The sequence below is a fragment of the Dermochelys coriacea genome, chromosome 2 (assembly GCF_009764565.3).
Source record: "Dermochelys coriacea isolate rDerCor1 chromosome 2, rDerCor1.pri.v4, whole genome shotgun sequence".
In the NCBI taxonomy this organism is placed as follows: domain Eukaryota; kingdom Metazoa; phylum Chordata; order Testudines; family Dermochelyidae; genus Dermochelys; species Dermochelys coriacea.
In genome coordinates this window covers 187,182,334-187,198,132 of record NC_050069.1, presented here as the reverse complement: position 1 = coordinate 187,198,132, position 15,799 = coordinate 187,182,334, and the positions used below count along the sequence as shown (strand labels likewise).

The following is a 15,799-nucleotide window of genomic DNA, read 5'->3' as shown; positions in this document are numbered from 1 at the left end:
TGGGGGGAAGACGTCTCCAAGTGGTCTCTTTCCCTGTTCTTTGTTTAACACGCTTGGTGGTGGCAGCATACTGTTCAAGGACAAGGCAAAGTTTGTACCTTGGGAAAGTTTTTAACCTAAGATGGTAAGAATAAGCTTAGGGGGTCTTTCATGCAGGTCCCCACATCTGTACCATAGAGTTCAGAGGGGGAAGGAACCTTTACAGCTTCTATTTCAACTATACATATAGTGATCACAGTCAGCTCAGTTTTGAAGTCAAAACAGGAATACATCACGGGTGTGTCATGTCTGCAATCCTCTTCAACATTGCCATCAATTGGGTAATGCGGCTGTGATGCTCTGTACCTCGTGGGAACATCCTACATCCCCATGTTCATTCTTTTTAAAATGATTGTATGGTATCCAATGCAAAGTTTGTCATGTTGGGTGTCTTCAGAAGGCTTGTAATGCACTGAGCATGGTTTTTATAGTGATGTTATAGTAATTATTACAGTAAGGTTATAATTTCATATATATTGTTACGAGGCTGAAAATGTATCCTCATGGCTTAAAGCAAGCCCATGCAAAAACTCTCCAAGAAAAGAGAGGCAGTTCACACCTCACCAGGGAATGGATGGGACAAACCCAGCCCAACCTCATAGGAACAATGGACACTGGCTTAGGCAGCAACAAAAGAATCTGTTAGACCCTTGAGGGAGTCACCCCCTTCCTTTGGTCAGTTTGGGACTGTGATGAGGTAATGCTCACCTGACTCTGAAGGAGGGGGTGGGGGCAAAGCCAAGAGGAAAGAAAGGACATAATAAAAGGGACAGACATTTTGCCATGCTCTCTCTCTTCCACCTAGATCTATAGGCACCACCACCGAGCAACTGAAACTCTGATCAAAGGGGAAAGCCTGACTGAAAAGTAACCAGCCAGCCTGTGGTGAGAAGCACCTAAGTTTTTAAGGACATTGAAAGTATTAAGATCAGCTTAGAATGCGTTTTGCTTTTATTTCATTTGACCAAATCTGACTTGTTATGCTTTGACTTATTATCACTTAAAAATCTATCTTTACAGTTAATACATTTGTTTTTTATTCTACCTGAAGCAGTGCATTTGGTTTGAAGCGTGCCAGAGGCTCCCCTTAGGGTAACAAGCCTGGTATATATCAATTTCTTCGTTAAATTGACGAACTCATATAAGCTTGCAGCGTCCAGCAGGCATAACTGGGTTGTGTCTGGGACCGGAGATACTGGTTAGTGTCGTTTGCAAGTAGCTTGGAGCAGCTTATATGCCAGAGGCTGTGTGTGAACAGCCCAGGAGTGGGAGTTCTCACAGCAGAGCAGGTTAAGGCTGGCTCCCAGAGTCAAGGACTGAAGAGGTCTAGTAGATCACCAGTCCAGATAACACCAAAGGGGAACGTCACAGCGGCGTACAACAGAAGACATGCCAAGAGGCATTAAATGGACACTCTTCTCATTCCTTGAAGACCTGGACTTCGCAAATGATTTTGCTATCCTATCACATACCCAACACCATATACAAGAAAAAAAAACTCAACTCATCGCATTCAGCCAGCAAATTGGACTGAAAATCAACCGCAATAAGAAGATAGATATCATGACCTTTAATATTGCCTTACCATCACCAGTTTGGATAGAGGATTATGTTCTCACCAGTGTAGAAACATTCACATACTTGGGCAGCACCATCATCCATGACAGTAGAACAAGCCAGGACATCCAGAACAAAATCAATAAAGCCAGGAACACCTTCAGGAGCTCAAATACAGTCTGGAAATCATCAAAATACAACACCAAAACCAAACACAAGATTTATCAGAGCTGCGTACTTTCAACACTACTTTATAGTGCAGAATGCTGGGGAATGAGAAAGTATGACATGTCCAAACAGTTTTCATTCCATACAACCTGCCTCAGAAAAATCCTGCTTATCTTTTGCCCGAGAACAATCTCAAACCAATATCTAGTGACACACTGCAGCCAAGAGGATCTGAGCACCATCATTGCCAGGATGGAAACTGATTCCATCACTAGAATAGCAATAAGATGGACACATGAAGGCAAGCAAAAACGAGGCTACCCGAAAACAACATGGCGAAGAGCTGTGGAAGCCGAGCTGAAAAACCTGGGGCACAGCTGGGGAGCCATTGAAAGACTTGCCAGAAACCAAAAGGAGTGGAGGAGCTTCATCACTGCCCTAAACTCCAGAGACGTAATAGGAACATGATGACAATGACGACGTACATTTCACCATGATATTATTGACCAACACATTATTAATTTTCAAATGCTACCTCACTAGGCATATATTGTACAAAGATTATTACAATAGTAGCTAGGGTGTGAATACAGGGGAGCATTCAGTCACAATGTATTACATGAAAGCCAGATAGAAATGCACAGTAATTTCTTGATATTATTTTCCATTTAAGCAATTCTTGCAGCTGCCAAAGGAATTAGATATGTTTGTAAATGAGGGAAAAGTATAAATAAGTATAACCACCATAAATAAGAGGGATGCCATGCTAGGCGAACCAGGGGACAATCTCCCTATTAAGACATTGTACACACATGGAAGACATTAGAAAACCCCTGCTTTAGAGAATTATGTTAAAGCAAAATGTGGAAAGCCCACGTGCAAAGATAAAACCAAACAGATTATTAAACAGCTCAAAGTGTATATTATAGGCACTTTTCTCAGCTTTTAATTAACTCATCTTTTAGTCCCTTTTCATAGGAGTAATCCTCTTGGGTCGATATTACACTGGAGTCAATGAACTACTCACACCAGGAAGATCACATAAATCTTTCATGACCTCTCAGGTCCTTGAGGAATAGTTGGGAGAAATGAAAACAAGGGAGCAACTGTATTCAAGTAAATTCAGAAAGAGACACAAGCAGAAGACCAATCACCAGTTGGAAATGGAGAAAGCTAGAAGGAATAAGACATACTAATCGCTGCCTCACGGCATTCACAGGGAAGTGGTGGTTGTTTCAATGTATATATTTTAAAGGCACATTATCTCATCTCATTATCACAAGAATTAGATGTCTCTGCTCTGGGACGGACTCCCCAACAAAAACCTTGTACTTCCTTTCAGATTATGCCACATCACATTCACTGTTGCAGTGAGCAAGCCATCTACTTACCCAGAAAACAGGAGATTCTGCACTTTCAGGCAAAGGGTTTCTTCAGATCAATTGTGAAGGGGGAGAAAAAAGGTAAAATTTACAAAATGCAATTCAGAAACAGTGAGTTTGTATATTTTATCCCTTTGTTTTGTATATATGATTATGCAAGTATTCATATACTCTAAGGAGTTTTCTTTCTGCTATTGCTTCACTTTGAAATTGAACAATTTTCAAACATGGGCAAAATCAAAATTTTCATGTTTAGTTTTTATTTTATTACAAAAGAGTAGAATTTGCATTTAAAACTAACTAAAATGTCTGAATCTAATTGCAATGACTCCTAACTAATTCTTGTGAGTTGTTCAGTTTATATACACTAAATGCAATTATAGACCACTGGTTTAAAAGTCTTTCTTTTTTCCCCCTATTGGTGTTTAATGAAATTTGTACTTCAGGTTAATAAGTCAATATCTATCTGCAATATAACACAACTACAGGGTGAAAAGGAGTTATCTCTTCTGACTGGAGCATAAAACTTGGAAACAGCCATTATAGAGTCTGTCCCTGATCCTAGCACAAATTCACTGTGCAACCTTAGACAAGTCACTTAACCCTACTCAGTTTCATTTTCTCCTTTTCTACAAATGGGGATACTTACCAACCTCCAAAAATGTGGAGAGACTTAATTCACTTTGGCAAAAAGCTAGGAAATGCTTGGATGAATAATGCTATTGTTACCTTTTCACATGAAGTCTTTTTATGCTGTGTTCACCAACTGAGCAGTGTAGCCTCATTAAAGCTCATTAAAATAATGCCAATTAAAATACATCTATTAAAACAGAACATGCATATTAATGTGACAAATTCACATGGTCACTGAAGAAAGAGACTACTGAAAATACATATATATTTTCTGGACAGCAAGTTAAGTGCTGGTACTGTTAAGTAAGAGAGTCCTATTGCTGATATTCAGGAACTGCATAAACATTGTTTTTAAAAGGAGTAGTGCTTTAAAAATGAGTCAGATGCTCAGGTCCTTGTTTATTTTTCACTTGTCATTAGTCAATGTTTGCCTGAGTAAATACAGTGGGTGGAAGTCAATTGGAGTTTTATCATTTACTTCATTGGGACTAGGATATCAGTTCTTATGATTTGGTTCCAAGGTTTGAAGGATTTCTGTCACTTATTTTGCTAATTAAACTCCACCTGCCTCCCTTCAAGCTGCAGTTTCAAATGAAAACAAACAGCCCCACTGCATGCCCTAAACCAGAGGTGGGCAAACTACAGCCCGCAGTCCACATCCAGCCCGTGGGATCCTCCAGCTCGGCCCCTGAGCTCCTGGCCCGGGAGGCTAGCCCCCCGCCCCTCCTCTGCTGTTTCCCCTCTCCCACAGCCTCAGCTCATTGCGCCGCCAGTGCAATGCTCTGCGTGGAGGGGCTACAAGCTTTTGCCGGGCCACACAGCTGCAGAGCTGCGGCCTGACCCAGTGCTCTGTGCTGCGCGGTGGTGTGGCTGGCTCCAGCCAGGTGGCATGGCTGCCTGTCCTGATGGTCTGGGCGGTGTGGCTGTAGCACCACCAGCAACTGGTGCTCCAGGCAGCATGATAAGGGGGCATGGAATGGGGGGGTTGGATAGAGGGCAGTGGAGTTCGGAGTGGTGGTCAGGGGGCGGGAGTGTGGATAGGGGTCCGGGTGGTCAGGAATGGGGGGGGGGCAGTTGGATGCGGCAAGGGTCCCGGGGGGGCAGTCAGGGGATGAGAGGAGGGGTTGGATGGGGTTGTGGGGGGCAGTCAGGGGACAGGGAGGGAGGGAAGGATGGATGGGGCAGGAGTCCCGGGGGGGCCTCCAGGGGGTGAGAAGTGGGGGGGTCAGATAGAGGGGTGGGGGCCGGCCCTGCCTGGCTGTTTGGGGAGGCACAGCCTCCCCTAACCAGCCCTCCATACAATTTCTGAAACCCGAATTTTCCTCAGGTCAAAGAGTTTGCCTGCCCCTGCCCTAAACTCTCAGGTAGCGCTACATAGTGTTAGAAGTGACCATTAACATATCAGGGAATGGCCCCCATTTCTGTCCAGTATGGATTTGTAAATCTTTAATGCTAACTGAGATCTGGATCCACCAAAAACCTAGAGTTTCAAACCTCAGACGAAACGTGCATTAGAACTGCAAAGACTTCATTCTTATTCAAGTTCTTTTCAAAGACTTCTTTGGTGATACTGTTTCAAAGTTGCCTCTATTTCAGGTAAAGATTTTTAACTCCCTCTTGAGAATCTATTAACATTTATATCTGCTTCTTCTCAGGAAGTGGAAAATGAAAACAACCACATCAGTCTACGACTATTCGTTTCCATATGCCTATAGTGACATTTATGATGATTCTTCAAAACCTTGCAGTAAAGAAGGCATCAAGAAGTTTGGATCACACTTTCTGCCCTCACTTTACTCTCTGGTATTCCTGCTTGGCTTGGTAGGGAACTCTCTAGTCATTTTGGTCCTGTTAAAATACAAGAGGCTGAAGAGCATGACCGACATTTATCTGCTCAACCTCGCAATCTCAGATTTGCTGTTTGTTTTCTCCCTTCCCTTCTGGTCTTATCATGCAGCAGATCAGTGGGTTTTTGGGGACAGATTGTGTAAAATCATTTCTTGGATCTATCTGATTGGGTTTTACAGTGGAATATTTTTTATTATGCTCATGAGCATAGATAGATACTTGGCAATAGTTCATGCTGTGCTTGCCTTGAGAGCAAGAACAGTCACCTATGGCATCTTTACCAGTCTTATTGTGTGGTCAATAGCCATTTCAGCCTCAGTTCCAGAGCTGATATTTAGTGAATCCTATAAGGAACGCAATCATACCACCTGCAAACCACGGTACCCTGGTAATTCCACGAACTGGAGGATTTTCTCCTCTTTGGAAGTCAATATACTAGGGCTCATGATACCTTCAGTGGTTATGATTTTTTGCTACTCAATGATCATTAAAACCTTGCTGTACTGTAGAAGTGAGAAAAAGAATAAGGCTGTGAAGATGATCTTTGCTGTCATGATTGTGTTTTTTGTTTTTTGGACCCCTTACAACATTGTGATTTTCTTACAATTGTTGCTAGACCTAGGTTTCATTTCAAAGTGTAAAATCAGCAAAGATTTGGACTATGCAATGCAAGGGACAGAAACACTGGCTTTTTTCCACTGTTGTCTCAATCCCATTATCTATTTCTTTATGGGGGAAAAATTCAAGAAGTATGTGAAGTTGCTCTTTAAGAGCTGGGCGGTACCTAGAATGTTTTTTGAATGCTGTGGACTTCTCACTACTTACCACACCGAATCAACCAGTTCATTCCACACACAGTCTACTAGGGATCAAGATGCTCTGTAAAGATCTTGCAGTTACAAGAAAAAAACTGGTTTCAGAGTAGCAGCCGTGTTAGTCTGTATTCGCAAAAAGAAAAGGAGTACTTGTGGCACCGTAGAGACTAACAAATTTATTAGAGCATAAGCTTTCGTGAGCTACAGCTCACTTCATCGGATGGATTTGGTGGAAAAAACTGACAATCACCACACCATTAAAAAGTGTCTCATTTAAGCTGAAAAGATGTGCATTTAAAAATAATCCAGCATCTTAAAATAAATGTACCATAAGCTTTCAGTCCTGCCTCTGGATTTTTTTGAATGTAGTGAGAAAAAAAAAAAAAAGAAAGAGAAAAATGTTTGAGAAGTGAATCCTAGGCTAGGCTTTTGGAAATGTAAAATTCGTTTGATATTACAAATCAGTGCCAACAAGTGGCAACACCATCTGCATTTACAGTGCTACGCTGTGCCTTTTGCTCTTCATCAGCACCAACAGCGAGCCCCACTGAAGGGGGCAGAGATCAACAGTCATCACAAAATGCTTTGGAAATCTTGGCATATTCAGGGATCATCATATTTAGTGTACTGGGCCCAATCCACTTATTGGCATAGGGTTTGTTAGAGCAGAGTCCTAGTGTATAATAATTGTCTCTTTAGCATGCTTTCTAGTTGCATATTTCCTAGATAATACATACTTTGTGTCTAAGAAAACTGAAACAAGATATATTTAAAATCTTGCTGTTCACCAAGACCTAAATTATACAGTATGTTATACCACATATGTATGCTTTTTTATACAAGTCTTCACACATATATAGACATTTTGAATGAACCTGCCATCATGTTGTACCTAGAATAGCAGTTTTACCTAATAATTAACATGGACATTGTCAGAAATATTTTTAAATAAAAAATGAGGCTTTTTTAAAAAACTTACAATGCATCCTATGCACATCATTTAAAACATCTTGTTCCTAGTCACATTTCTAAGTGAAATTACTTTACTTAAACACTCTTTTTAAAAAACAAGACTAAGAAGCCTTTGAAAAATGCCCCCTCACAAAATGACATTAAGCAACAAAAGTCTCCAGTTGGTAAGGGGAGAAGCTGCCAAAGCAGGGACCACTGCAATAGGGATGAGGGAGAAAAGAGCGCCCAGCCAGGGTCACCCCTCCTCCGAGCATCCCCTTGGACCCAGTACTGTGCAGGAGAGACCACCCCATTGTGGGGGCATTAGATCTTAGGGGATGCCTCTCCCTCTTCCCCCAGCCCCAATATGGCCTTGGCACAGCTAGTTGGCTGCTTCTGCTCCTAAGCAGGGACCTTTAGACATTCAGAGAACTTTCTGCAGTTTTGATTGGACTTTCTCTGCCCTGTGCTGTTTGCTCCAACCCTTCCTCTCCCTCACAGTCTCTTCACTTCAGTGTGACTTTACACATACCCCTCTTATCCCCTTCTCCCCTGCCCCCTTCATTCCCTTCCCATTTAGCTGATCCCCGACTAACTAAACCTAACCATTAAAAAATGGTGCCATTAACCTGGCGTTTGCTGCCATCACATGGGTCCTTCTGCTGGCGTGCTAGAATCCTTCTCCTACCCTCTCTTTAGAGGCAGGGACCTTCCACTACTCTGCCTGCACAGTGCCTAGCCTTCTGGAGCTGCCCTTAGGCGCTACTGTAATAAAATAATAAAATGACATCGGATAAGTGACCTCGAAGACTGGGTGAAATGTACTGCGAGCTGCCTGTGGGAAGCAACAGCTGGACAGTGCAGAGAGGGGCCGTTGCTTTCCAGGATGGGAGATTGAAGGTAAGGCGGGGCCTATACGTGACTTGAGCTGTTTGGGGGGCGGCCAAACCTTTACATTGCCCCCCCCCCCATCAAGCTATACAATTTGGGGGACAACGCCCCTCCCTACTATCTATCCTCTCTCACAAGACAGGCTGTCATAGGATTACCACCTGGAAAGGCCTTCTTCTGGTGTGGGGTGGTCTTGTAGGCATTCCACATCAGTTTCCCCTTCTCGGCGCCCCTCAGGAATCCTTCTCCAGCTTCAACAGGAACTTGCAACAGGTTAATTTATTAATTTTGACACCTCAGATCACAAATTGAAGCTCAATACCATGACTCAAAGGATTCTGGCTCCACCACCTTCTGTGACACCAGGCTGTTCATCAGTCTCACTTGTCCTTTAGGCTAGAGGGCTCCCAGGGTTATCCACCAGTGGGCAAAAGCTCAAACAAGCCACTAATGCAAACTCTGTCCTTGGGCATAATAGAAGTCTCACATCTCTCCTGGGAGCTTTCCCAGCTCCCTGCCCTTTGAGCAGGGCAGTGGCCTCTCTTGCTCCAGCGCTTCCTTTTCCAACTACCCAGGTCTCCTGGCTTCTGGCCTGTCTCTCTCTTCCCAGGGAGCAGCACTGGGAGCCCCATATCAGCAATTCTCTCAGCCCATTTCCTGTCTGACTCACCCAGCTCTCCTCCCTCCAGGGCCCAGATGCCTGAGGTCTAACTGGAGATCAGCTGACCTGTCATAGGCGCTGGTCTCTTCCCTTTTAAAGGGCCAGTGACACCCTGTAGCATGGGGCCATTCAGTTAAATTCAACAGCAATAGATTTTAAACTGATTAAAAGACTTAAAAAAAAAAAAAACTTCAGAATTAACCTGCGATACCATCGGATACCACTGAAACCAAGATCTTCACATAAAGATTAGAATATCATATGGACAATGAGAATTTCCATGTAGTATGTTACTGCGCATTAGATATAATGTTTTTCCTGAAGAAAGGCTTTAGCCCTTCATGCTTCAGTGCATTAGCAAACCACTGACTATTGGGTTAAGAAGAAACCTCCACTATGGGCAAGTTAATTCATAAGTGACCAGCAGTAAGTTTCTTGCACATTCTTCTGAAGCATCTCATGCTGGCTACTGTCAAAGATAGTATCCTGAGCTAGAAGGACCATGGGTCTGATCCACTTGGGCAACTCATATGTTGCTAAGCACACGCAAGACACCAATGATGTACTGGCTCCATGATATTAACTCCACAGTAAATGCTGATCTGCATACATTCATTTACCATTTTTGTAATAAGACTAGCCTGCAAGCAGGACTGCAAGATAGAATTATTCTCTCTGGACCAAACTCTGCAACCCTTATAATCAGGTGAAAAAGGATGAGCATGCTCTTTGGAAAGGTAAATAGTCTGGGACTGATAATGGAATTTGGTTATTGCTGAGAAAAATCATGCACTTGCTACCCTTCATAGTAAAATAATGATTAGTGAAATCAATGGACTATAAGCAGATGACAATAGATGGTAAAACTCAGTCAATGTGGGGTTATTATTCATACAGGCTGAAGCTCCTCCATCACTGTGCAATCACCAAATCGAAAGATCTTGTGCCCAGAGCTCCATCAGGGAATGAAATCCAGGCACTCAACAGCTGCTCTTCCAGCCTATGAGCAGAATAGGGGCAACAGTCCCTCTGCACACGCACTTCTGGAGAGTTTGGAACACTGGATCCACACATGTGGAATCAGCAACCCCTTCCCTAGGCCTGCACCAACCTCCCATTTCAACACTAACTTGAGTAGAGCCTTTTCTTTCCAGAACTCAGAGGCAACCATTTCCATGGCAGTTCTGTCTGACACCTCACATACTCACTCATTTGGGGCATGACAGAGTTTAGCTGGCACAGAGACTGCTTTATGTGCAATCTCCCTGCTGGGGTGAATGTCAGCCACAGTAATTAATGGACCACAGGTGCCAATGAAGTTGACAACCACCAAACTGTTCAGTGGAGAGAGAATTTTAAGCACTGTAAAACTGATCCTAGAGAAACCTACATATGTGAAAGCTGGGCACTGTCAGCTTTTCTTGAGGATGACTGGAGAGTGGTGAGGGCACCATTGATTGATGTGATCAGAGTCAATTATTCACTGCACCAACTGGATCAGCAGCCAGAATTCTGTATAGCTGAGGGAGTGACCTAGTGGATAGAGCACTGACCTGGAATTCAGGCGACAGGAGTTCTATTTCTGGCTCTGTCCCGGCTAGATAATCATCCCTCCCATTAGCAAAATAGGGATGATGATGGTGATCTTCCTCGTAAAGCACTTGGCAACCTGCTTCTGAAAAGCACCATACAAGAGCTAGGTATTAAGAACAGCTCTGAAAATAAAGTGTGGCTTTCAATGTGTCACTATCACTAAGAACATGAAAGAAGAATCACTTTAGCTGCACAATAGTTTCCAAGCAGTTCATTCTTTTATGTCCAGAGCTACTGAACCACGAAGGATGACAGCAGACGCTTGAGTGAGTCATTCTTAGACTGATGTTTCCACATCTCAGTTCTACAGACCACCCATCTGGTATTTTATGTAGTATTTAATCCTCTCCTTAGTTGACTTTAATACCATGTGAAGAAGGTACAGAAACCTAAGTGCAATGTTTTTAGAAACAGGGGGTTCTGGCACGGTTTTTCCAGGAGCTTGCGTCATTGCAGGCACTCTTTATACAGAAACCAAAGGAAAGTTACAGCAATATGAATTTTATTCGGAACCACCAAATTACATTGTATCTGTCCCTTTTTGATTTTGCGATGAAGCCCTTTAAGCATCCTAGCACGGGCTCCCTTATTGTCAGCCAGGGGAAATTCCAGCATTGGGAGCCAAGGTTTCTATCCAATTCTTTGCTCATTTTATGCCAATATTCTTGCCTTTGTCCTGTCATCTGTTTAGCTAGGTTGTGAGGCTGCATGGCTGCCTCAGCAACATCAGTGCTCCTCTGTCACCAGCAGGAGACCCATAACTGTGACACGCCCCAACTCCAGGACATACATATTCCTTTTCTACCAGGACTCCTAACACTTGCGTTTAGAGCAGCATCTTCCAGCTCCACCACCCGGTTTATTAGCTTGAGTTTAAACATACAGTTATTTGTTCAAGCCAGTTAGGTGCCGTTATTGCTATAAAGTAAAAGTTATTTGGCAACAGCATTTAAAACTATTGAGAAAAGCACTTAAAATGCATAAAAGCACTTCAATGATTTTATTAGAGAAAGACACGAAGGGCTTATTATAAGCACAAGACTGGAAAGGAATGGTTGATATAAGCATTATAAGATTTCATTGATATAAGCATTATAAGATAAGGTGCAGAAAGTCTTGTCACCACATCATAGCCATAGTAATGCTGATAATCCTATTGTAACACAGCAAACAGTGAAAACACATGCCACTGCCAAAAATGTAGGCCACCAAGAACACAACAGGGCATTGTTGATTCAGATCTGGACCCCTGACGCCAAAATTTGCTGATCAGGTCTCTTTCTAGAACGAACCCTCACTGGTACCACAAATCTGAGCTTCCATGAACTCAGGAGCCAAACTTTGTGGTTACGGCCACTTTCTTGTTACATTTAACATGCTTTTAAAAAAAAAAAAAGAAAGAAAAAAAAAAAGAAAAGGCAGGGAAAAATCCTGCCTCCTCCCATGGGTAAACCTATCTCCCACTAAAATCAGTGTTGAGTGTGTTTTACTGGTTTTGCCTGACTTTAGAATGTAAAAGTAAGCCAGGGTGAGGATTGTTGCATGTATGTATATGGGGTAGAGATCATTTCATCCTCTGCTCAGTACTGAGCACCTGCCAGTTCTTTATCACACCTGATAGTATGAAAGATCTTATCTCCTTATCATGGTTTCGTTTCAAGTACTCTTGAAGGATCTGCTTCTGAAGTTTTGACAGGTGTTAACTTTTTGCTTCTGAGCAATACAGAGGATGCAGTTTGTGTACAGTAACCACACATTTCAGTTTTCCACATGATTTCAGGTGGACCAACACTCTTTCCCGCCCCTCCCTCCCCCCCCACACTCCCCGGTTACTGACATGTGCCAGTTTTTCATTTTATCAAAAAATGACTGGGGTTTTTTTGTTTGGTTGCTTGTTTGTTTTTTAAATAACTGCAAACTATTTAAGATACATTTCTACAAAGAGAATATGCTCTCTGTTTACCAGGAAGTCACTACGCAGTGAGTGCTTAGTGTCATTAACAGGGACTGAAGTGAAGTGAGGAGAAAATCTGAATAAGTATAGACATTACCAAATGCTTTTTTTATTTTGCTTCAAATGTATGTCAGTGACACCCACTCAGCATTTCATGTTAAACATAGATACTAAGTTACTGGAGGAAAACCCTCTGCATGCTGAGAAATTCACATATGTTGCTGCTGAGTCGGAAGCTAAGCAGTCAACACTGCAGACATTTAGGGCTTGGCTACACTTGCAAGTTAAATCACCTCCGGGCGCCATAACTCCTGAGTGTCCACACTGGCAAAGCACGTAGAGCACCTGGACTCTGCAGCTGGAGCACTCCTGGTAATCCACCTCCATGAGAACAGAGCTTGCTGTGCCCTGGCGCCAGTGTGGATGCCCTGGTCTATTAATGCGCTCTGATCAGCCTCCAGGAAGTGTCCTGCAATGCCTGTTCTAGCCACTCTGGTCATCACTTTGAATTTTACTGCCCTGCCCTCAGGTGACCAACCATCATACCCGCCCTTTAAATTCTCTGGAAATTTTGAAAGTCCCCTTCCTGTTTGCTCAGCAAGGCATGGAGTGCTCGCCGCATCTTTCCAGATGACCATGCCTCCACCCGCCAAGCAATTCCCAGTATGGAGCAATGGCAAGGTGCTGGACCTCATCGGTGTTTGGAGGGAGGAAGCTGTCCAGTCCCAGCTGCACTCCAGCCATAGGAATTACAATACCTACGAGCAGATATTAAGGGCTATGACAGAAAGGGGCCATGACCGGGACACACTGCAGTACAGGGTTAAAGTGAAGGAGCTGCAGAACGCCTACCACAAAGCCCGCGAGGCAAACAGCCGCTCCGGTGCTGCCCCCGTGACCTGCCGGTTCTACAAAGAGCTGGATGAGATACTTGGGGGCGACCCCACCTCCACTGCGAAGAGCACCAGGGACACTTCAGAGGCTGTGGCAGCCCAGAGTGCAACAAGGCAGGAGGAGGAAAGCGGGAGCGAGGGTGCTGAGAAGAAGCGGGACCCAGAACCAGAGGATGGTCCAGCATCCATAAATGCATGCAGCCAGGAGCTGCTTTCAAGCCAGGAAGAAGGTAACCAGTCGCAGCAGACGGTGCTTTGGGAAGAACAAACAGCCAAGGAGGTGCCCGCTAAGTGGCTTTTACTTTGAGACGGGAGTTGCTGGGTGCGGACTCTTGGGGCGAGGAGGATTGCAGAAAGAATGGTTAGGGCTGTGTGCATACCTAGATGGGGAATAGGGCGTTGATGTGCTCTCACATCACAGTAATCTGCCTCAGTGATCTCATCAAAGGTCTCATGCAGAAACTGGGCAATCTACTTGCGGAGGTTCCTTGGGAGAGCTACCGTGCTCCTTGTCCCAGTAAGCCTAACATATCCACACCACTGTGCCATGAAGGGGGAGCCATTGGTGCACACAGGCAAGCTGCATAAGGGCCAGGGTGGAAGCTGCATCGTTACAGAAAACCCTCCTTTGCTTCCCAGGTCACCCTCAGCAGAGATATCTTCCAGGACGAAGCCATCCTGTTGAAAATGTGGGAACAGTGTTGAGTATAAGGGCCCCCTGCAGCTGTTGGTTCTCTCCAAGACACAGGACCCCAGAGGACAGTATGGCCCTGGAACAATCAGTCCCCCTTGGCCCCTGTGGTTACTCACCTTTTCGGGACTCTTGTGGGTTATGTGCACTCACCTTGGGACAGACAGTTTGTGCTATTGTGTGCACTGTGCTTGTCTTTAAGTTTGGCAGAATCATTCCTCTGTCTAGTGTTAACAATGCTGCCTCTGTTAAATGTTGCATTTTGGCTTTACAGATGCAACCTTGAGATCCCAGCCGTCCTTGTTATCAATGGCCGAAATCCTGCAAAGACTCAGGAAGCAGCCACTAAGAAGCAAGAAAGACTTTCTGCATGAAGTCATGCAGCAGTCCCTTACTGAAAATCAAAAACTACAGAAGTGGTGGGAGACCGAAAGGAGGGTCCACCAGGAGAATGCGGATCACCAGCAACAAACCAAGGAGCGGCTCCTAAGCATTATGGAGCACCAAGTGGTTTCTATGCAGGCACTCATAGCTCTGCATACAGAGTAGATCCGTGCCTGCCCACCCCTACAGCCCTTGTCGCAAAACTCTTTCCCTTGCACCCCCATGTCACCGCCAACCCAGTTTCCCGAACATCCTGTTTCTTATAACCACCAGCTGCCTCCAACACCTGTAGCTTCACCGCCCAGCCCTGCAAACTACAATCCTTACCCACTGCACTCAACCCCCATCACCATGCAGTGCAGCACTCATTGCACAGCAGTCCAGACAAGGAAGGCTGAATATGATAACAGGACATACGCAAATCTGTGATTGTTCCATTCCCACCCTGCCCCCTTCCCTCCTCCCACACAGCACAGATTGTCATGCCATGTGTGTTTCTCCAGCAGTTGGGTTTCTTTTCAGTAAATTAGTTTTTGGCTTTGGAAACATTCTTTATTGCATTAAGTAAAAGATAGCATAGCCCATGCAAGCAACAGGCACTGCTAGTCAGTGCATCATATGTAGCCAACACAGATGCCTACTAGCATTAGAACCACTACACTTCACTCCCATGCAGGGCACCAAACACTACTGGTGGCTTTTAGCATCGAATTGCTCAAGGCATCCCTAATCCTTATGGCCCCGTGCTGTACGCGCTAATAGCCCTGGTCTCTGGCTGTTGAAATTCAGCAGTCCATACCTGAGTGAAGCTTTCACCCTTCCCTTCACAAATGTTATGGAGTGTACAACACTCTGCTATAACCGTAGGGACGTTATTGGCCAGGTCCAGCTTCTCATACAGACAGTGCCAGCGGCCCTTTAAATGGCCAAAAGCACATTCAACAGTCATTCTGCACCGACTCAGCCTGTTGTTGAACTGCTCCTTGCTGCTGTCAAGGCTCCCTGTGTATGAGCCATGGCATTAAACTTGGAGGCGAGGCCTCCAAGTATCACAATGGGCATTTTGACTCCCCCTAAGGTGATCTTCTGATCTGAGAAGAAAGTCCCTGCTTGCAACTTTCTGAACAGGCCAGTGTTCCAAAAGATGTGTGCGTCATGCACCTTTCCAGACCAGCCTGTGTTAATGTCCGTGAAATGCCCATGGTGATCCACAAGTGCCTGGAGAACCATCGAGAAATACCCCTTCCGATTTATCTACTGGGAGGCTAGGTTGGCTGGTGCCAGAATTTGAATATGCGTGCCATCTATCGCCCCTCTGCAGTTAGGGAAACCCCTTTGT

At 44.4% G+C, this 15,799-nt stretch overlaps 1 protein-coding gene across 1 annotated transcript; it reads left to right on the top strand.

Moving 5' to 3' along the window:
• Positions 1–2,987: 2,987 nt before the first annotated feature.
• Positions 2,988–7,391, top strand: CCR4 (C-C motif chemokine receptor 4). The gene is made up of 3 exons (XM_043508860.1): positions 2,988–3,227; positions 5,435–6,530; positions 6,677–7,391. The coding sequence occupies exon 2, from the start codon at positions 5,445–5,447 to the stop codon at positions 6,510–6,512; it is 1,068 nt and encodes a 355-aa protein (XP_043364795.1). The 5' UTR covers positions 2,988–3,227; positions 5,435–5,444; the 3' UTR covers positions 6,513–6,530; positions 6,677–7,391.
• Positions 7,392–15,799: the final 8,408 nt, after the last annotated feature.

Excerpts from the sequence above, each read along its gene's own strand:
- CCR4 (XM_043508860.1), top strand. The coding sequence starts at position 5,445 with ATGAAAACAACCACATCAGTCTACGACTATTCGTTTCCATATGCCTAT.